Genomic DNA, 21,038 nt, shown 5'->3' with positions numbered 1-21,038 from the left:
AGGATTACAGCTGACCATCAAGACAACAAAAGTAATAACTACTGAGAAATTAAACAACTTTAAAGTTCATGATAAAGAAATTGAAGATGTTCAACATTTTATGCTCCTTGCCTCAATCAACATCAAAAAACAAGACGGCAATCAGGAAATCAGAAGGAGATTGAGAAGGTGCTATTAACGATCAGCTGGCAACCAAGATCAATATAATTCATATTATAGTGTTCTCCATTACTAAGTATGAGTCTGAAAGCTAGACAGTGAAGGCAGCTCCAATTCCAAAGTTTCAAAGAACTTTCAAGCTACTAACTATAGTTAGAAGTATGACACAGGACATGGCCACGAACAAGAGAAGTCTGAGACAGTAAACTGAAAAGCCACTACATGAAAGGAAAAAAGTGATACATTTGAAATGTGGTGTTGGAGAGTTTTACATATACTATGGACTGTCAAAAAGATAAATAAGCCTGAACTCTCTGCCTAAAAAACGAAACCAAAAAAATCCTTCTTTGGTCACATTCTGGGAAGACACCAGTCACTGTAAAAGACAGTAATGCTAGGAAAAGTTGGATTGATTAAATAAAAGGAAGCCTTAGTTTGCAAGACCTGAACAAGGCTGTTAGTGATAAGACATTTTGGAGGTCATTAATTCATAGTGTCACAATGACTAAGAAGCAACTTGATGGCACTTAACACACTGAATTACTGACGTCTGGGACCAACATTCTATTTCCATGATGTCTGAATTCCAGCTTTTTAAAAATGTCTCATTTTCTTATGAGAGCTGTAAAAGTGAAATTGAGGTGTACATCCTTATCCATGGTTATATATTATATAATCTATATATTTGTGAAACAGCCTGAGGGGTGGAACGTGTTCGGCTGTCCAAGTTGGAATAGGGCAATGCTGGCTGCACCCTGATTGGCCCTGCCCCTGCAGCTCACAACCTCTGTCCATGAACTGTAGCCTCGTTGCTTTCAGACATGCCTCAGTGCTTGGAGCCAGCAGCAGGTAAGGGGAGGGGGCCCTGGGCAAAGGGTAATAGTGGAGGGCCTGCTAACGAGGGCCTCCTGGCCTTCTATGCAGGACCTACTAATAAGGGCTTCTTGGCCTGCTAGGCTGGGCCTGTTAATGAGGGCCTCCAGTCCTGCTGACTGCCTGCGAAGGAGCCCCCACCTGCCCCACTTGATCTGGCTGTGAGCTGTGGCCCAAAGCCACCTTAAGCTGCCTGGCCAGGGGAGGGGACCCTTTCAAGGCCTGTTCATAGGAACGGGCTTTGAAGCTCGTTTCCTTTATAATTCTGGAAGGAAAAAGGCTAGAGAGCTTTTAAAATAAAAGTTGGGACTTCAGGAATCATGACCATTAGAACATTAGTACATAATTCCAACAGTTGCAATTACCAATTCTTTCAAAAAGCTCTCCAGTGCCATGCCATGTAAGAATGCAGATTTTCTGAGTTGAATACAGCCATGGACATTAAATCATTCAGAAATCATATAAGACCATAATAAATAAATGTTGTGTTAAAAATGTTGAAGCCTGTCTAATCAGTCCTCACTAATGCTAGTGGCTCTTGATCTGTTTGGATTTGCAGTGCTCAGCTAAAAAAATAAAATCTGATTTAAGCTTGTTTGGCAAGAGAATTAATTGTTCAGTGTGAACCAAAGAGATCAGATGATTGATGGGCATCTGATCTTTATCTTTGAACATAAGTTTGACTATAGAACATCCTTGATCCAGCATTTGCAGCATCCATATTTGTAACAGTCTGGTGAGGTGATTATGGTGAGAAAAGGTTACTAACCCAAGGTCATCCAGTTTGCTTCACAATGAGGGAGAATTTGAATCTGAGACCTCCAGGTCTTAAACTGATACTAACTGTGCACCAGAAATATGCCCTTTGTTAACACTCTAAATGGCTCATCAGGTTTATATCCCCTTGTTAGCTGCAACCCCACAATTCTAAAGTAATTTTAGGAGATACAAATGGACAGCTAGTTGGGGATCCATGGGACAAAATGTAGGGCAATTTATTAAAAAATTGATCTAAAAGTAACAGCACTTTGTAGAGGAGAAGTAGACATAATAGCCTGTTCTCAACCTGAAAGTTTATGAGACAAAATAGTGACTGAGATTATAGTTAAGGACACATTAATCTTTAAATTGTCAATATTATTTAACAAAAACACTACATTGTATAAAATTAGTACACAGAGCAAAACTTTAGGGAATAATTGATATGATTTTATTACTGTTATTTCTTCATGAGGATACAGAAGACCATATCCTATTTTAGGAAAGAGAGATAAGATAGCACATAAAAATGCAGGTTAGTCTATGGAACTGTAATTTATATTCTGAAACTGGTTCTATATCAATGTAAATATATTTTTGTAATACTCATTTGGTGCATAATACCAGACAACCCTATTGTAAACTAGAGCAGTAAAATAAAACCTTACAGCTGATATTTATTAGGGTGTATGTGACTTTTACTATTGGATTTGGTGTAGAAGATTTGGTGTCCCTGTTCTCTACCAAAGGAACTGCCTTTGAACTTAAAATTGTTATCAAAACACAAGCCCAATGTAACTGTATTGAAACTATTATGGCTACCAAGAAAGTAAATAATACTCAGCTTGTTTTAACCAAATGTCACCTAAAGATGGAAAACAGTTGGTAGTTTTTATAAAGATACTTCGCTGGTAGCCATGGTAACTCCAAAACAAGGAGCATATTAGATACTTAAGGCAGCATTCAGTAAAAGAGAGAAAATATTTTCCTTTTTTAGGGCATCTCATGACAAGAGTCTTCAGTCCACTCAGGAGGCAGATGCCTATTTTTGGTGTGTGATGTCACTAATATGGCCTTCTGCAGTACCCCAAGACTGGAATTTGTCCTACACCCAAAGGTTAGTGAGTAATACTAGGTTAGGAATTCATAGTACTGAAATAAATCTTTAGTATCCTGATCAAAGCATATATGCAGTTCTCAGGATTAGATTTTTCCAAAAGTTTTTTCCAATTTATATATTTGAAAGAGATAAGTGGAAAAAATGAATTTAATTATGAGTCCATGTAATACAAGTTGGAGTTTGCTCTAGTATTGTACAGAATTTTAAAAGACAGCAAAAAGTAACTATTCATGTAGTGTACCTCTTATCTGAAGCTCTCATGAGTTTAATAAGTAAAATTAAGTTGGCAGATGCTAAAATATTCAGGCCCACAATCCTAAAATAATGTATAATTTACTAGATATGGGTTAGGAAATAGGAACAAAATTTAGGTGATTATTCTCAACTTGAATAATTTTCAGTAAGAAATGAAGAGGAGGGGGCTGTGAAGATATGGAGAAGGCAAAGTACATTTCTTTACTAGCTTATCTTGGGTTCCAGCTCACTGTCTCCTTCTAGAGCTGCCAGCCAGCTCCTCTTTGTGTTAGCTGCCTGACCACTACCAATTTTTATATACAGTTTTTTTATTGCTATGATAACGCCAAATACTGTCTGAAATCTAGCAGTTTGCTTTCTGAATGTCTGTGTCACTGGTAAAGTTTTAGGAGATTAATCCTAAAATTAGTCTTCCTTCTGAAAGTCATAATTTTTAGCAAAGCTGGAGATTTTCTTACATTTACAGAGCCTTACATCAAGATTGAGACTGGCTCCCTTGAGTGAATATGGTTATCCATATAGGGAAAAGCACATTGCTATTATATATCAGAAGATATCTGGAGAGGTGCTATTTATAAATAGCGAGCATAACATATAAGACTAGCACAGAAATGAATATTTTGAAAAAAAATTAAGGTTGTATTTAAGGAATACTGACGGATACACTTTCCGTGTGGGTGGGTGGTATGAAAAGTCTTAGTTTTTGGTGGAGAAAGATACCCTTATTGATTTTCAGTTGATGTGACCATCAGCAGATAGCAGAAATCAGTTGTAAGTTGGATTCTTCTGATCTCTCGGACTGCTTTGTTTGCCACATCTCTGCAAGGCAGATTTGGGGAGAAGAGAATCAGAAGTTCATATGATTGCTCTTTTTCCCCTCCTTATCCCAAATTGTCATCTTGGGCTGCAGCTGAAGCTGTAGGACTTGGATGAGAAGAACATAATTTTTTTTTCTTCACCTAAAACAGTTTGGGAGGTGAAAAGATGAGTAATCTGTTTTTATCCTTGGCATTCCTAGCTGAATGCTTGGAGTGTGGGTGGAGAATAGGACTAGATATCCTTCACAACTGACTGAGCTTGGAGTGATCTGCTTCTGTTCTCTGAAAAACCAAACTGTAAGGTTGTGGTCTGAGGGTCGAAGAAGGGAATAACTTCTCCACCTCCCCCCATTTTGACTAAAGAAAATAGAAGTTAATCATTCCTGTTCTCTTCATAGCTTAGGTCACCAACTCATTTTGTCAGGGCCATTCCGCACCGGGATCCATGTAGCAAATTGTTTGCTGAACATAAAATCGCCATTTTAAATAGTGGAATTCGTCGTTATGCATACCTGCCTTTGTAGTGGAATACAGTTGTGTTTCTATCGTTTCCCACAGGGTTCCGGTCTCGGCAAAAATCGCTAGAAAGGAAGCGCTATTGCTGAGCTGTGTCCCACCCCTGGCCGTCAAGCAGCCAATGGGCGGCCGTTATCATGCTCCCAAACAGCCCCTTTCCCTTTAAGGAAGGTTTTTTTTTAAAAAAAACACCCGTTGCAATGAATACGCGTTGATTCGTTGTAACGGAGAGACCCATCCAGCTAGTAGGTGATGTTTGAGCTGCCGTTTCATTGTTGCCACGCTCCCCCCCGAGTGAACCCCCCCCATCACGGGCGTGATTTTTGGCCGAAAACAGTGTGAAAAATAAAGTGAAAATAAACCAGCAAATGGGCCTCTGTGTTGCTTGTGCTTTGTGACTTTAAACAGAGGGACTGCAGCCGGGGAAGCCTCACTGGGTAAACGAAGGCTTGCTGGTGCGTTGATCTCCGCTCGCTCGGAGAAAAAAAAATGGCGATCGCTTAGCCGGAAGATCAGAGGAGAGAGCCAGGGGGAGGGACTTTGCAGAAACTGCAACAACGGTAACGCAAAGAACTTTCCCGCTAGTGTTGCAGATTGGTTGCAGGAGTGTAGCGCTTTCCGGAGGGTGAATCCACTTTTTGGGATTTCCCTGAAAGCGCTACAACGAAGCGCTTTTTGCGGATCGGTTTCAGGAGTATTGCAGATTGTCAACGACGTTGTGCATAACGGCAAAACTGTAGCGATTTCAATTAGTAACCATTGTGCTATTTTGGACGAATGCGGAACGGCCCTCAGTTTTGAGTGGAGAGGGGAAATGTTTCTTTCATTTCCACCCCAAACTGAACTACAGTGAGCAGCAGATTGGGCCTAAATCAGCTTGGGCAGCAGAGGGGCACAGAGGGGTAAAGAAGCTGATCTCTCCCCACTGCGGACTTCTCCTTGGCTTCCTGCCTTGCTAGAACAGAGAGAGAAGAAGTGGAAAACAGATGGGGAAGCTCAACTGAGAGCTGACATGATGTTAGCCTCCATACGTCTTGCTAGGTCCCTTGCAAGGCAAGGGACAGGAAAGAAATTTGGGAAGCTATTTCTGTTCAGCAGCTATTCAAGTTTGTTCAGGAGCTGAACAGGCTCAGTGGTCAGCTCACAACTCTGGAACAGCTGAACACAGTTTGGTTATGGAATATGTTCACCTTAAAATTTATACAGTCTAGAATTATTCTACTGTTAAGTTGCTAGATATTTTTTGTTTTCCTTATAAATGTCTTTTCCTCTAGTAAAGCTTTCTTAAAATATCAGCAAGGAATTTAGCATATGATTATATAACTAAGTTGTAATTTGCATGTCATAATTCAGAAATAAATGATATCAGAAAGAATTGGAAAGCTATCTGCACATTATGTATATAACTAGATATTAAGCCCGCTGTGGCCAAAATACAGTGAGCCGTAGCATGATGGATGGGTGGAGGGATGGGGTGAAGGAAGGAGGAAAAGGAGAAAGAGAGACAGAAAGATAGAAAGAAAGGGAGGAAGATAGAGACAGAAGAAGAGGGAGAGAAACAGGTAGCCAGAAAGAGGCAGATGGAAGAGAGGGAGGAAGGGAGAAAGGGAAAAACAAAGGGAATGCTGGGAGGAAGGGAAGGAGAAAGGGAATGCTGGGAGGAAGGGAGGAACAGAGTAAGGTAGGTGGCCTTGGGACCTTCTGCTGGGCCCAGGGGCAGGCTTGGCTGCCCCAGGGCCCGGCAGAAGCCTCGGGACGGGGGCGGTGGGCTCTGCGGCCTACTGCCGGGCCTAAGAGTAGGCTCGGCTGCTCCAGGGCCTGGCAGAAGGCTCGGGACGGGGGCGGTGGGCTCCGCGGCCTATTGTCAGGCCTAGGAGCAGGCTCGGCTGCTCCAGGGCCTGGTAGAAGGCTCGGGACGGGGGCGGTGGGCTCCGCGGCCTACTGCCGGGCCTAAGAGTAGGCTCGGCTGCTCCAGGGCCTGGCAGAAGGCTCGGGACGGGGGCGGTGGGCTCCGCGGCCTATTGTCAGGCCTAGGAGCAGGCTCGGCTGCTCCAGGGCCTGGTAGAAGGCTCGGGACGGGGGCGGTGGGCTCCGCGGCCTACTGTCAGGCCTAGGAGCAGTCTCGGCTGCTCCAGGGCCTGGCAGAAGGCTCGGGACTTTGGGAGTGGGCTTTGTGGCCTTCTGGCGGGCCCAAGGGCAGGCGAGCCTGCCCCAGGGCCGGGCAGAAGGCTCCCTGGGCGAGGGGAAGCCAGCCGGAGAACTTACCGCTGGGGAAGGCTTCTTCCTCTGAGCGGCAACTCCCCGGTCGGCCCAGGCGAGGCTGGGCCAACCAGCCAATGGGGAGCCGCTCTTTGCGTGGCTCACCATTGGCTGCTTGGCCCCTGAGTGACACTCGGAGGGCCCAATTAGGAGCTGCGAAGCGTCTCCTGATTGGGCCCTCCAAGTTTTTATCACGGACAGGGCCCGCCCTAACTCCTCCCCACTTGCCCTTACTCCTTTATTCCTCCCGCTCCTCCGGAGCGGGGGGGAGGTTTAAAGATAGCAGAATTGTGAAATTAATTTTACAGGCTAGAAGAATCATAGAATGAAGTACATTGGAGGTCCAAAATAGCGTCCCAGACCACTATAAGAATTACATAAATATTTTATCAACACTGTAGGCAAATAAACCATACTTAGCCACAAAAAAGTTGGTATACGAAGAAGAATAAGAATTGTTTTTTATAATGATGACTAGAGGCAAAATCAGTTGCACCCAGAAATACAATGGGCACTAGCACATACATCTGCACTGTGACCTTCTTGGGTTCTACTCCCCCCCCCCCACACACACACACACTAGTGCAATCGTGAGATCCAGTTTGGTAAAGTAGTTAAAGAGAAACAGACTCAAATCTCAAGAGATGGGTTTCATTCCTGACTCCTCCTCTATATGCAGCCATCTGAGTTGCCAACCACCAGGTGGGGGCCTGGAGACCTTCAGGAATAAAAGGGCCAGCTAGTTCTGGGAGCGGCAGCATGTAAATCAGATAAACTGATCTCCAAGAAAGAAGGAGAACTGATAAGGAAGGGAGGGAGGGAGGGACAGAAAAACAATGTCCAGGCGGGGACTTTGGGGTAGCCGAAAATACTTACCTCGAAACGAAGGAGGCCAAAGGGGACTGTCAGCGGTCATCGCCGAGCGACGGCCGAACAATGGGCAAAGGATGATGCTGCGAAAGAGAACAACACAGGCGTGATGAGTTGAGTGTGGAGAGAGTCGATGTCAGGCGAAACCAGCTGAGCGTAGAAACAGTCGAAGGCAAATTTGAGGACCTGCCCGGACTTCAAACAGGACGTGGAGAGAAGACGGAAGACAAGGGCCGTAGAAGGGACTGGCTGGGGGAGAAAGGGAACGGGGCCGATACTTACCTACGGGAAAGGGTTGGTCAAATGATGGCGCTGCCTCCGCGGGGAAGGGCCAGGCCACGCATACGCCAGCCTCATAGTAGAGGCGGAGACAGGACGCTGAGAAAAGGGCTGGAATGTGGAAGGATGTGGGAAACGCCCAAGACCGGAAGTGGGGTAGGAATGGGCGGGGTTTTTTGAAAGGTTGGAGGGGTGGAGCCGGAGAGATATAAGGACGGCTTGAGAGAAAGCTGGTGTGGAGAGCTGGAGAGACGCAGACACAGAGCAGAGACGGGGTTGAAGAGTTGTGGACGGTGAATAAAGCAAACTTACCTGAGCTCATGTTCCGTTGTGGTGGTGTTGTCGGGCGTAGCAAGCAGGAAACCTGGAAAAGAGAGAAGAAGAAGGGTTAACCTATGGAGAAGTAAGGGGGCCTTTCACAAACAAAGAAAGGAAGGAGGAGAGGGAGATATGAAGGGAGAAAGAGAGAGAGGAAGGAAAGAAGAAAAGAAAGGGAGAGATAGAGTGGTAGAGAGAGAGAGAAACAAAGAGGAAAAAGAAAGATAGAGAAAGATAAAGAGGGAGAAGGAGAAAGCAAGAGAAAGGAAGGAAAGACAATAAAGAAGGGAAAGGGAGAAAGAGAAACAGACAGAAGGGAGGGAGAGGGAAGGGAGGAAGAAAGGTGGGCATCCGAAGCGTCCATTTGTGCCCGAAGCAGCCAGCAACTCGGGGGGAAGGGGAGACGTGGCCGGTGGCGTGCTGGTGGGCGCACACACACAGGTACAGAGCTCTGCACCTGCGTGTTTGTACCTGCTTGCGTGCCGCCACCCACGCTTCCCCCCCGCGCCGTGGTGTTAGATGCTTCGGGTGCAAACGGCCTCTTTGGACATTGAAGCGCCCAATCCTAGTAACCACAGTACTTACCTTCCCATCCAACCACACATATTCCAAAGGCCAGACTGGGCAGGTCATGAAGGGGTGGGTTGCCACCTTCCTGCCCCCCCTTCTCTGAAAGGTCAGAATGGCTGGGGAAGGCCCTGGGGGTGGGCTGCCTCCATCCTACCCCCATCCTACATCTTCCATAGGCCAGGCTGGGTGGGATAGGCCATGGGTTATGGGTAGGTTGCCTCTTTCCCAGATACCCCCACGTCTCTCAAAGGCCAGACTGCCTGGGGTCTGTTTTCTACTTCTTCCTGGGACCTGGGGGGGTGGGGGTTTCAGTTACAGCCTCCAAACATTCAGGGTAGCTCCAGGAGGCTCTTTCCTCCCTAAATTTCACAATGATTGGACCACAGTGCCCACGTTCAGGGGTTCTGAAAGAGGGTACCCCCATCTTCTCCATTCTATCCAATGGGATGGACTCTCCCGATGCTATCCACTACTTCACACTGTCTCTCAGTTTTACCTTTTTCCTAACCCCTAGCAGCCTCTCCCTAGAAAAAATCTGACGAGGTGCAAAGGTAGTGAGATCAGTTAGAAATTGGATTCCAACAATAGCAAGGTGCTCTTAAATGGTAGCCACTTCCAGCCCCATCCAAATCAAACAATTTGAGTAGAGGCTGCTGCTGAGCCTCAGCAAACTGTGTGGCATCAAGCCATAGCTACCACTGCATCTTGATGAATTTTGCAAATTGCATGGCAGCTGCAGGGTATGTTCCTAAGGAGTTCTCCACCCAAAGTCTGAGAAAGGAAAGAAGCAGCAGATTGCCCTGGAATTACTCCTGCATCCTTCCTTGCCTTTTATTCACAGAAACCAAGTCCTGAAGGCTAGTAATAATATTATAGTTACCTAGCAATTCCCATAGCAACCACCGATATCTTAGAGGGCAACTATTTCTTAAATATATTGTTCTTTACATTCCATGTGAACTGCCCTGAGCCTCAGGGGAGGGCAGTATACAAATGTAATAAATAAACAAATAATACAAGTGCAGGTGCTGCTTCTTTTATTTTTCAGGTTCTAATTTCTAACTTTTTAGATTGCAATTTTTTCTGCATATCTGGGGTGTTTCTCAGATTTGTCAGACCTGTCTTGTTTGTTCATGGCTCCAAGCTCTGACTTTTAGTAACCATAGAGGTAAGGTATGTGGTGTTAATTTTATAACTAACTCAATAAGGTTCTCTGGCAAAGCAGAGTTCATGGCTAAGCAATGTTGTATTATTATGTTAACATTTTAAGTAAAACTAGTCCTTGCAACAGAGCAGCAGATTGGGCATAAACAACTGCTAAGTGGAACAGTATTGCAGATTTAAACATATAATACCTCTGTTAAACTAATCATTCAACAACCCTTTCATCTCACTCTAACTCACCAAATATTAACTCCAGCTCCTCAAACCACAGTTTCTATTGACTGGTTCAAAGTACCACTCACATTGCTTTTTTGGTTGCTGGAGTAGTTTTCACTGCTACATCTGTGACAGGATTGTTTTTAATTGTGTCTATTAATATTATGAATAAATTGTAATTTTTTTCCATGTACAGGCAATCCATTCTGTAGCTTGGCACCATGAAGGAAAGCAATTTATTTGTAGTCATTCAGATGGCACTTTGACTATATGGAATGTAAAGAATCCTACCAAGCCATTGCAGACAATCACTCCGCATGGTAAGTGCAAACCAATTTGTAAGCAGGGCAGAGCATTTGTTTTCAGTGCAGTGTTCCAACTCTTCACAGATGCCAGCCTCTCCGGCTGGGGGACTGTCTTCAACTAGAAAACAGTTCAGGGGGTTTGGTCTGAGAGGGTGAGGACTCTCCCAATCGATGTTTTAGTGCTTTGGACAATTTGCATAGGCCTCCTACATTTCAGGGACATTATTTTTCAGTCCAACCTATTAGTAAGGACGGACAATATAGCAGCAAGTGCCTACCTAAACAATCAGGGCAGCTCGAGATCAATGGCTCTCCGCAGGGAGACCAAGCTGGTTCTCTCTTGGGCAGAGACCAACTTAAGCTCAGTCTGGGCAAAACATGTCAGGGGTGTTCTGAATGTCCAAGTGGACTGACTTAGTTGCCAACAGATATTGGGTGGGGAGTGGTCCCTCAATCCTCAGGTATTTCAATTGATAACAGAGTGGTTGGAAGTACCAGTCGTGGACCTGTTCATAACTCACCTGAACAGACAGGTGGACTGGTTCAATTCGAGGTTCTTCCATCTGCGGACAGAACTGACGGATGCTCTGAACTCACCTTAGCCTCCAGGCCTCCTTTATGCCTTTTCCCGATTGCTGTTATTCTACAGGTACTCAGATGGATCCAACTCCTACAAGTGGAGGTAATTCTTGTAACACCCAGGTGGCCACGCAAACCTTGGTATTCTACAATTCTACAGTTGACTGCTAGCCAACCCCTCACACTTCCAGTCACTCCAGACTTGCTGTGTCAGGGACACATTTGGAACCCTCGACCACAGTGGTACTGTCTGACCACATGGTGATTGAGAGGGAAGGCTAGAGGTTATTCCTCAGAGGTAGTCAATATTATGTTGGAATCCAGAAGGGCATCCACTGCCAGACTTTATAACTGCACCTGGAAGACATTTGTCCGATGGTGCAGAAGAAAGCATGGACCTAGAATCCGTCAATTTAGTACTGGATTTCTTAGCAGAGGGTCATTCTAGAGGTCTTTGCTCATCCACCTTGCGCAGGCAAGTGGCTGCTCTTGCCATGGTTATTCAAACACTTCAGGGGTTCCCTTTGGCTAGACCCCCCCACATATCTAGATTCCTTAAGGAGACAGCTACAAGGGATCCTCCCGATCATTACCACTTTCCAACGTGGAGACTGCACACAGCACTCTCAGCTTTAACAAGGGTACCTTTTGAACCAATTCAATCCATTCCATTAAGGTTCCTTAGAATGAAAATGCTGTTCTTGGTGGCTATCACATCGGCCCACAGGGTCTCTGAACTTGGAGCTCTGTCTACCAAGAAGGAGCTATGCATCTTTCATAAGGATAAGGTGGTTCTCAGGATGGACCCATCCTTTATTCCTAAGGTTAATACTCCTTTTCACACTAGTCAAGAAATAGTTTTACCTTCCTTTTGTCCTAACCCAGTCCTTCCTAAGGAAAAAGAGTAGTACACACTAGGTGTGCAAAGGTTTCTGAAGGCCTTTTTGATTAGGACTGAGGGTCTGAGGAAGTCAGAATCTATTTTCATATCCATTTTCTCCCCCAGGCTGGGAAAGCATCTGTCTAAACTGGCGATTGGCAGGTATCTCAAAGCTTGTATAATTGAAGTCCACAAGGCGCAGGGTTGCCCAGTTACACAGGGTATCCCAGCTCATTCAGTTAGGTCAGTGACGACTAATGCGGCCTTTAGTAATAGGGTCTCGGTGGAGGACATTTGTAAGGCTGCTAATTGGTCTTCCATTTCTACATTTGTGAAACACTATAAATTGAATGCCTATAGCTCTGCTGCTGCAGCATATGGCAGAAGGGTTCTCCAACATATTCTGGAAGTGGATGGAGATGTCCTGCCTGGAGTTTGACCATTGCTCTGGGAATTCCCAGCAAGATGCCCTCTGCATCAGAAAGAAAACGACCATTGATTACTTACTGAAAAGGGTCCTTCTCTTTTGAGGTAAAGAGGGCATCTTGTCCCTCCCAGTATATCTCCGTTTTATGTGCAGAATCAGTATTCCTTTGAATTACAATTGTTGGTTAGTTCAGAGCACAGCCTAGCACCTTTTATTCTCAAATATTCAACTTTCTGCTTCTCCTGCCTGATATTTCTGCATGTTCAGAGTGTTGCTTTGTGCATGTTCTTTATCTTGTTACTTGAGAGTTTTCCCTTCAGCTCTCTAAATATAAAACTGGCTAGTTGGAGGGTTCTTCCCCTTAAGGAAACAGGAAGTTGTAGAAGCTTTGTCCTGCCTTCCTTAAAAAATATCATAACAATTATCAGTATTAATAGAATAATATGATAGTGGTAAACATTATGATGGTTAGAGATAAGGTTTAGAAGAACTTAGCCTTTTCATAAGACTCAACAACATAACTTTGGATAAATTGGGTTATAGATTGCATGGCAGGAGGACATGGTTCGAGGCCTTGAAGGATAATGCTGACACAATCTTTTGGGAATAATTATTGGTCACAGCTTTTTTGGCAAACAGGCACAGAATGTTGGCACAGCATGGGTGGATCCTGCCATCTTGTGGTCAGCAGCCACAAAGCCTTGCCTGGAGTCATTGAGCTATCCCATCTTTGTTTGAAAAAGAGCTCCAATTCCTGCTGGCTTGAACCTTGAGGGTGGCAGGCACTAGGGAACCCATGTGGGTGCAGGCTTCTACCTGGTTCTCCCTGCCACCCGGAGATGTGAGCCAGCCGGGCAACCCCTGGCTGGGGATGCTGCTATGGCTCACCATCCACACAGCCTCTTGTGAAGGCCCCTGCTATGGGGGAGTTCAGTGCAATTGCTTGGTCTCTCCCCAAAAGGATTCTTCCCAATAGGCAGGAACTGTCACTGAGTGAGGCCCAAGACATGCTCCTGCCAATACTCCTAAGGCTACAGTGCACCAGACCTTGCTCCGCTTGCCACTTCCAACCAGCAAGCAGATGATCCAGGCCTCATGGCAACGAAGCATCTCAAAAACTGATGAGTACCCCATACCTAAAACAGAAACAGGGCTGGCATGCATCAGAAGTATGCATAATGGCTCTTAGCCATGCCATTCCAGTTGCCCAAGGATCTAATGCCACCACTCAGACTTCTGCATGGCCACCCCTCTCCCTCAGGTCAGGCACATCCGCACCCCTCTGGACATGCCACTTCATTGACTTAGGCCACAACCCAGGGTCTTCAAAACACCCCTGCCTAGCCTCCAGGGAGCCCTAGAAGCATTACAGTGGGCTTGAACTCGTGAGCTAACAAGTCCAAATCCCAAGTGGACAGCAATGACAGCTGGTGTATCCATGAGAAACATGCACAGTGGCTGTGGCGAAGAAGCCAGCCCTTCTCATGCCATGCTAACCAGACTGCCCCAGGATCCTGAAGGCCAGCTGGGTGAAGGCAGGCCTCCAGGGTCTATGTGTAAAGCTGCCAGGGATTTACCACTTCAGAAGATGCATAGAGACCAAGATAAAACCTTCTCAGGAGAGAGTACTCCAGTAACACATAGTGAACTTCTGTTCATTTCTGTGTGAAGCTCTGCTGCCTCGGTGATGTGATAGGCCTCTCAAAGACTCAACCCTGACAGTCATGTCACCAACAGGTCAGTTTTTTTCACCAATATTGTTGATCAATGTTCTTTTTGTTTTTATGTGGCTTCATGGTTTTTATTGTAAATCGCCATGAGCCGGCTGAGTTCAGGAGTGATGGTTGATAAATACATGTATAAATAAATAAAAATAAACAAACAAGTATGAAGATTGCAACAGCAGGCTGAAATGGAAGCCTTAGCTGAAACATAGTTCTAGAAGAGATGTCCATCTCCTGCTGCACTGGCATGAATACATGACATACAGGCATTCCCCCCCCAGTCTAAGATTAGTGTCCCTACCAGGTCTGGTATAGATTCACTGGCCCAGTAAATGATAAAGTGCCCTGCTAGTTAGATCACCTAAGATCCATGCCTGGTGTTGCCATATGATGTGCAGAAGCTGGCCACACCCTCCAAAGGGTGTGGGGTGGCACTAATTAGGAAGGAGAGTATCCCCCAGTTCATGTGTGAGGAAGCCTAGCTGTGTGCTGCCCACCCACAGAATGCAGGTGGGCAGCTGGAATACCCCTAGAACATGAGCCCTTGTAGAGTTATCATCTTTCAACCAGCGGGTGCTGTGCACAAGACACATCCTCAGGAGCTTCCACTTGACTGCATCAACCCTGTTGGTAGGCCTGGACTGGGCAGGTTCCTGCATGGACAGTGCTACCCCTCAGCTGCCCTATGGACAGAGCAAAGAAAGAAGTAGTTTCCTTTTAAAACAAGTAGTTTCCTTTTAAAACAAACTTATATCACCCTAAGCCAGCTTGGGTCCCCTAAATCAGTGGTCCCCAACCCGCGGGCCGCAGCCTGGTGCCGGGCCGCGAAGGCCTTGGCGCTGGGCAGCGGCTCCTTCCCTCCCCCCCTGAAGCGAGAAGCTCGCCAGGCCGTGAGCAATTCGGCCGCCAAAGCGGCCAAAGCGGCCAATTAGCTCGCGGCCTGGCAAGCTTCTTATTTCGGGAGGGGAGGGAAGAGAAGCTTGCCGAGCCTCAAGCTAATCGGCCGCTTTAGCAGCCGATTTGCTGGCGGCCCGGAGGGGCCGGGAGGGGAAGCCGCGGCTGCCGGCATGGCGGCGGCGCAAACGCACATGCGCAGACTGCCGTGCACGTGCGTTTGCGCCCCTGCTGGGCACAAACGTGCGTGCACGGCAGTCTGTGCATGCGCATTTGCGCTGGGCCCCCGGGCCGCCCTCTCCCCCCACTACGCCTCAGCGGTCCGCAGCGGGCAAAAGCTTGCGGACCGCTGCCCTAAATGGACCTGCTGCCATGAGAATATGATCTAGTAGAGAAAGAAAAGAATCATAGGGAGTTGTTGGGGACACTGGTAGTCATCACATGGCCTGGTTGCCATGTACTCAGGGAGTTAGGGTATAAAATAAATAATATAAACTGGTGACTAGAGAAAACATAATGTACTGTTCCGCTGTTCCTGTGAACTGTCAGGTTCCCAAGCATCACACACCGGAGGTGACTCTGCTGAATGGGATCCTGCACCCAAGTAGCCTTAGCTGCTGCCAGTGCTCCCATAATCCTCTAGGTAGCTGTCCAGGGGGTATTATGCACAATCTGGTTTTCACCAGTCTGTTCATTGTCCCTTTTAAATCATCCTTTTAAAATTTCCCATTTATGCATGTGCTCTGATAATGCCACTTTGGCACATGCTGCTGGCAGGGCCTCATGGGAATTGTAATTCATGGACATGGAGACCTCAACAAGAAATTTCCATGTAAATTTCCATGGGGGCACACAGCCTTTTGAGTGCCATCACTACAACCTTTCCCTCACAGAGATATGCTGTTCCTCATAGAGAGTGCACCTTGGCACAGGGGGGAAGATGAAAACACGCTAACATTAATGCATGCAAAAACAGGCTTCTCCAACACCATCGTAAAAGAAAAGTCATAGTAAAGCTAGTTCCAAATACTGTGTGGAAACCCCACAGAAACGGCGTCCTCACCACTGTTAGGGAGGAGGACAATACAGAATAAAAAATAACTGTGGTGAGTTTTCCATGGCAAAACCATGCAGAATAAAAAGAGATGTCTTTTTTTTTACAAGGTGTCTTGCCATTCATAATTCCCCCAGGTGGTAGCCTTACTATGGGATCCCTCCTAGTGAAACTGTGACATGGAAACCACTATGCTGATGCTGTTATCTGCAATAAACCCTGCTAAAAGTGACATGTTAGCCAGCCAACCCCATAAGACAAAATTGAGCTCACCCAGTTCAAGATGTTCATAGATTTACTGGTGCCTGTAATACCATGCCATGTAATACCATGTAATACCATGTAATACCATGCTGAAAATGAGGTGTTAAAGCCTGAGTGTTGCAGATCCATGAGCTGCTCTTAGCTCCTTGCTATGAGAGTATGTAATAGAAAATAAGAAATCATGATGTATACCATTCTGCCGTAGAGTACTAGGAGACACCAGCACCTGGGATCTGGATCTACCCTGGTGTTGGGGAAGAAAGCCTCCAGGTCACTGCAGATCCATAGCAATCCCACAGAGCTCCCTCAGACTCCTGTGGAAGCATTACATCCAACTGGAGGGAAGTGAAAATGAGGTTTTAAATGGCTGGCACCCATTTAAAAAATCCATTTCACTTCCTCACTTCCACATGAAGGGAAACAAAATAGAGATTTTAAATGGCTGCCAGCCATTTCGGTCTCAGAGCGGACAAGTGCGCTCTTTGCTGTGAGGCTGAAGTGGCTGGCAGCATTTTGGTGTTCTGTTTCCCTTCCCCCCATTTCTTGGCAGCTTCGTTTTGGGGCTTCTGGGTCATTTTGGTTTGGAGGTTTGTTTTGGAAACACCCTGAAGCAAACCAGAATTTTCTGGTTTGTGCCCCTCACTAAAGAGCTTTTAAGCCTAATGAAGCAAGATCTCTAGACAGGAGACATCTCCTCTTCCATCCCTTTGTTGGAACATTTATTGGGTATTTTTTATGGTTTCTCACTTTGTTCCTTTTTATATTTACTTTGAAATAAATTATATCTAGTTACCCACAGCTAGAGTGCACAGGACTACTTCTATTCCAGAAAAAATAACTATTTGTGTCAAATTCTGTTTGAATCCTTAAGTTTGTAATACATACGTTTTATAACTGATGATGATAATATTCCTAAGGTTTTGATGTGGTGTTCTAGATCAAAAATTATGTTTAAATGTAAATAAGAAAATCTTTTGTTTTAGGGAAGCAGGTGAAAGATGGAAAGAAGCCAGAGCCTTGTAAACCTATTCTTAAAGTGGAATATAAAACAACAAGAGTTGGGTAAGAGCCATGATTCTATTTTTTTTATTTCTATTGTGGTTGCTTTCAGTAAATAAAAAAATACTTTCATATCTTATTTTTCATACGGACAAAGATATCTACACTGTAAAGATTTCACTTGTTATAATGAAAAGGCAACTAAAATTACAGTAGTGCTTGTAATACAATGTTATACAACCTAGATTACTGTTTCTAAAAATAAAATGGGTGGTGCTGTGCCAGTTAGTAGGGTTGCAAAATGTGGTATCCAAAAATAGATGGTGGAAATTCTGCTTAGCAGGTTAGTCTGTTATACAGGAAAATATTGTTTGTTATTTTTGTTACTGTACCCTTCTTTTGGGCCAGATTGGCTGCCAAAGTGTGTTACAACTAAAATTTGTAACCCTATACACAATGTAAGTAATGCCAACAATTTTTGTTAGTGAAGAATTCTTTCAGATGGAGCAGTTGTATCTCTCACAAAAAATGAATATTTCTTCTGTTGTTTTTGGTAAGATCTGTTGTTGATCTATTGGAAATAGATAAAAGATTATTAAATGGTGCCACTTTTGCTTCCACTGCAAATATTTCATTTCTGATATTCTTCCAAAACCAGTTATACTGGTACTGGTCTTCCCTATCTATACAATTGTCTTGATCAGTTTATGAATTCAGTATAGGTGAAGTTAAATAAAAATAGGAAAACATCAGTGTTGATTAAATTAACTGGACTGAGTAACTGATATCTTGAAATGTAGGGAGGCTGGGGTTTGGAGTTGGAGATGCAAACCTCACAGCATCCAACCCAAATCCCACTTTCTCCTTTAGTCAAAACATTTAATGACATTGTTGTCTCATAACATTGTCTTCCTTCATAATGTGTTTGGGTGAGGAAAATAATTGCTGTTGAAAGCATTTGACCACCAGAATAATTATCTTCCCACCACTGAATTCAAAGAAAGCAAAAGCATTAAAAGCTTAAAGTATCTGAGAATAGGGAGAGGGGAGATGCCATTAATTTCCAGTATATGTCCCCAGTTACTCCTAAACACTTCCTTGTAGCACTGAGGGATGAAGCTTGAAAAAGGAGAAGAAAAACTGTCCTTGGCGCTGTCAAGAGGCACTGTAGGCCTCCAGACAAAGATTCCATTGGGGCCTCCCTGTATGACGTTGAGGCACAATTGATATAATAACAAAACAAATCACTTGCATTCCTGAAGTGCACTGTACATTACATATAGATAAAGCACCAAATACCTGGGAAGTATACCTCTTTGAATGAAATGAGGCTTCAGACTCTCTCAAAAAGTATTCAGCAGAAAAAACAGACTTCAAAATATTTCTATTCCTCCAAAACAAACAAAAAAAATCAACCTCATGCCAGTATTCTTGTACAACATATTATTCAACCTTTGTGTAAAGCCCTAAACAGGCTGGGTCCATCATACTTGTGGGATCACCTCTCCCTGTAGTTCTCTGAAAGAGCTTTTATCTGCAGATGAAAATCTGTTCAGGATATGCAGCCCCAAGGAGATCAGATTGGCCTCAACAAGGGCTTTTTTCAGCCCTGGTCTGGTAGAATGTTCTACTAAATGAGATCAGAGTCCTATGGGTCTTTTTTTGATTCCACAGGAGTTGAAAAAATGAAACTGTTCCACCAGGCCTATGGTTGAGACTGAAATAACATCTGAAAGTGCTGCCCTCCCTGCTGGAAATACCCCAAATTAAACTAAATTTACTCTAACTAAAGGGTCTTAAGATCCTCCTCCTGCCCCTTTTTTCAAGACAGAGAAAATTCAGCAATACTTTGTAATAGCTTACTGTTTTTAATTATTTAACTAAATTTTATATTTTATCCTATATTTGCATTTTGTTTTGTTGTAACCTGTTTACACTGTTTTGGTAGATCATGTCAACTGTGAACTAGGCTGTTTAAAATAACAGAAGCTTGCTGCTGTACTGTTGGATGTTTTAACTTCCCAGCCAGAATAATTATGATAAAGAATGAGATCAAAATTTGAAAATAAAAAGTGTGTGGGTGGGTCTTGTCTTGGCTCAGTAATAGCTTGGCAGCACCTCAGGATAGGCAAGAATTACTGTAGTTTGCCTCAGCCTCTGATGACTTCCACATGATTTCTGCTTTAGCTTCAATGCTGTTAGAAAGAATGGTTTTTTCATGGTACATATGTGTACCTCCCAGGGGTTCTCTGGTCTTGCAAACCTGCTTGCTCTGAAGTTTTGGGAAACATTACAATAAAGCCTGGATGGCTGCTGTTTGGGTGGGAAAACATCAGATTCAGGTCTCGTTCACACACAGTGTTACCTAGAAGCGTATCCCCCATCCAGTAGGCATGCTTTTCATTTTTCTGACACTGATGCAGAACTTTACACTTATCTTTATTAAATTGCATCATGTTCTCATTTGCCCATTTTTCCATTGTGTTCAGATCTCGTTGAACTCTGTCTCTATCTTCCAGAGTATTTGCCAGTCCTCCCAACTTGGTGTCATCTGCAAACTTGATGAGTAGTCCCTCCACCCCCTCATCTAGATCATTAATAAATACGTTAAAAAGTACTGGGCCGAGCCCCGAGCCCTGAGGTACCCCGCTACTCACCTCTCTCCAGTCTGATGAAACACCATTGACAACAACTCTTTGAGTGCGGTTCTCTAACCAATGCCCTATCCACCTGACTATCTGAAAATCCAGATTGCAGTCCTTCAACTTATCGATCAGAACATCATGGGGAACCTTGTCAAAAGCTTTACTAAAATCCAAGTAAATGACATCAACCGAATTTCCATGATCCAGCAAACCTGTTACTTGGTCAAAAAAGGAAACTAGATTGGTCTGGCAAGACCTGTTGGGGACAAATCCATGCTGACTTCCTTGGATCACCAAATTGTCCTCCAGATGTTTGCAGATCGCTCCCTTTAATATCTGCTCCATTATCTTCCCCACAACAGAGGTCAGACTCACTGGTCTGTAGTTTCCCGGGTCATCCTTCCTCCCTTTTTTGAAGATTGGAATAATGTTTGCTCTCTTCCAGTCCTCCAGGACATCTCCAGTCCTTAAAGAGGTCCTGAAGATGATGGACAAGGGTTGTGCAAGTTCTCTGGAAACTCTCGGGTGCATTTCATCCAGCCCAGGGGATTTGAGCACTCTCGGGTGCATTTCATCCAGCCCAGGGGATTTGAACTCATCCAGTGCAACTAAATGCCTCTCGACAACCTCTCTATCCATGTTAACCTGCCACCCAGACACTATCTCTTGGCTACTGCCACCCAGACACTATCTCTTGGCTACTGCCATCTCTAGATGTGCCTAAACCCTTTGACCTGTGGGAAAAAACAGATGTAAAATAGGCACTAAGCCTTTCTGCTTTCTTTGCATCTTCCGTTAGAGTTTGTCCATCCGCACCCAACAGTGGGCCTATTGCCTCCTTTACTTTACGTTTGCTCCTCACATAACTGAAAAGTCTTGTTACAATGGGCTTCCCTGGCCAATCTTAGCTCACTCTCAGCTTTGAAATTTCTGATGATTGATCTACAGTGCCTAGTAACCTGTAGGTACTCTGCTTTAGAGCTCTGTCCTTCCCTCCATTTCCTGAACATTTTCCTTTTCTTTCTTAGTTCCTCTTGAAGTTCTCTGTTCATCCAAACAGGCTTCTTAGAGCTCCTGCAGTGTTTTCGCCT

The 21,038-nt window shown here is 44.6% G+C and overlaps 1 protein-coding gene across 4 annotated transcripts in view; it reads left to right on the top strand.

Annotated features, from left to right (window-relative positions):
- Nucleotides 1-21,038, top strand: part of STXBP5 (syntaxin binding protein 5) — a 168,395-nt gene that overhangs the window by 64,468 nt on the left and 82,889 nt on the right. For 3 of the 4 annotated variants that reach the window (XM_077350455.1, XM_077350448.1, XM_077350439.1), the window contains exons 8-9: nt 10,373-10,496; nt 17,287-17,365. In XM_077350455.1, coding sequence (XP_077206570.1) covers nt 10,373-10,496; nt 17,287-17,365 — 203 coding nt within the window. Of the gene's footprint in view, nt 1-2,788; nt 2,909-10,372; nt 10,497-17,286; nt 17,366-21,038 lie in introns of all 4 variants that reach the window. The other variant, XM_077350464.1, reaches the window with a different exon arrangement.

Source organism: Paroedura picta, chromosome 1 (assembly GCF_049243985.1).
Source record: "Paroedura picta isolate Pp20150507F chromosome 1, Ppicta_v3.0, whole genome shotgun sequence".
Taxonomy (NCBI): domain Eukaryota; kingdom Metazoa; phylum Chordata; class Lepidosauria; order Squamata; family Gekkonidae; genus Paroedura; species Paroedura picta.
The sequence above is the reverse complement of the archived record's forward strand: the minus strand, read 5'-3'. Positions and strand labels throughout refer to the sequence as shown.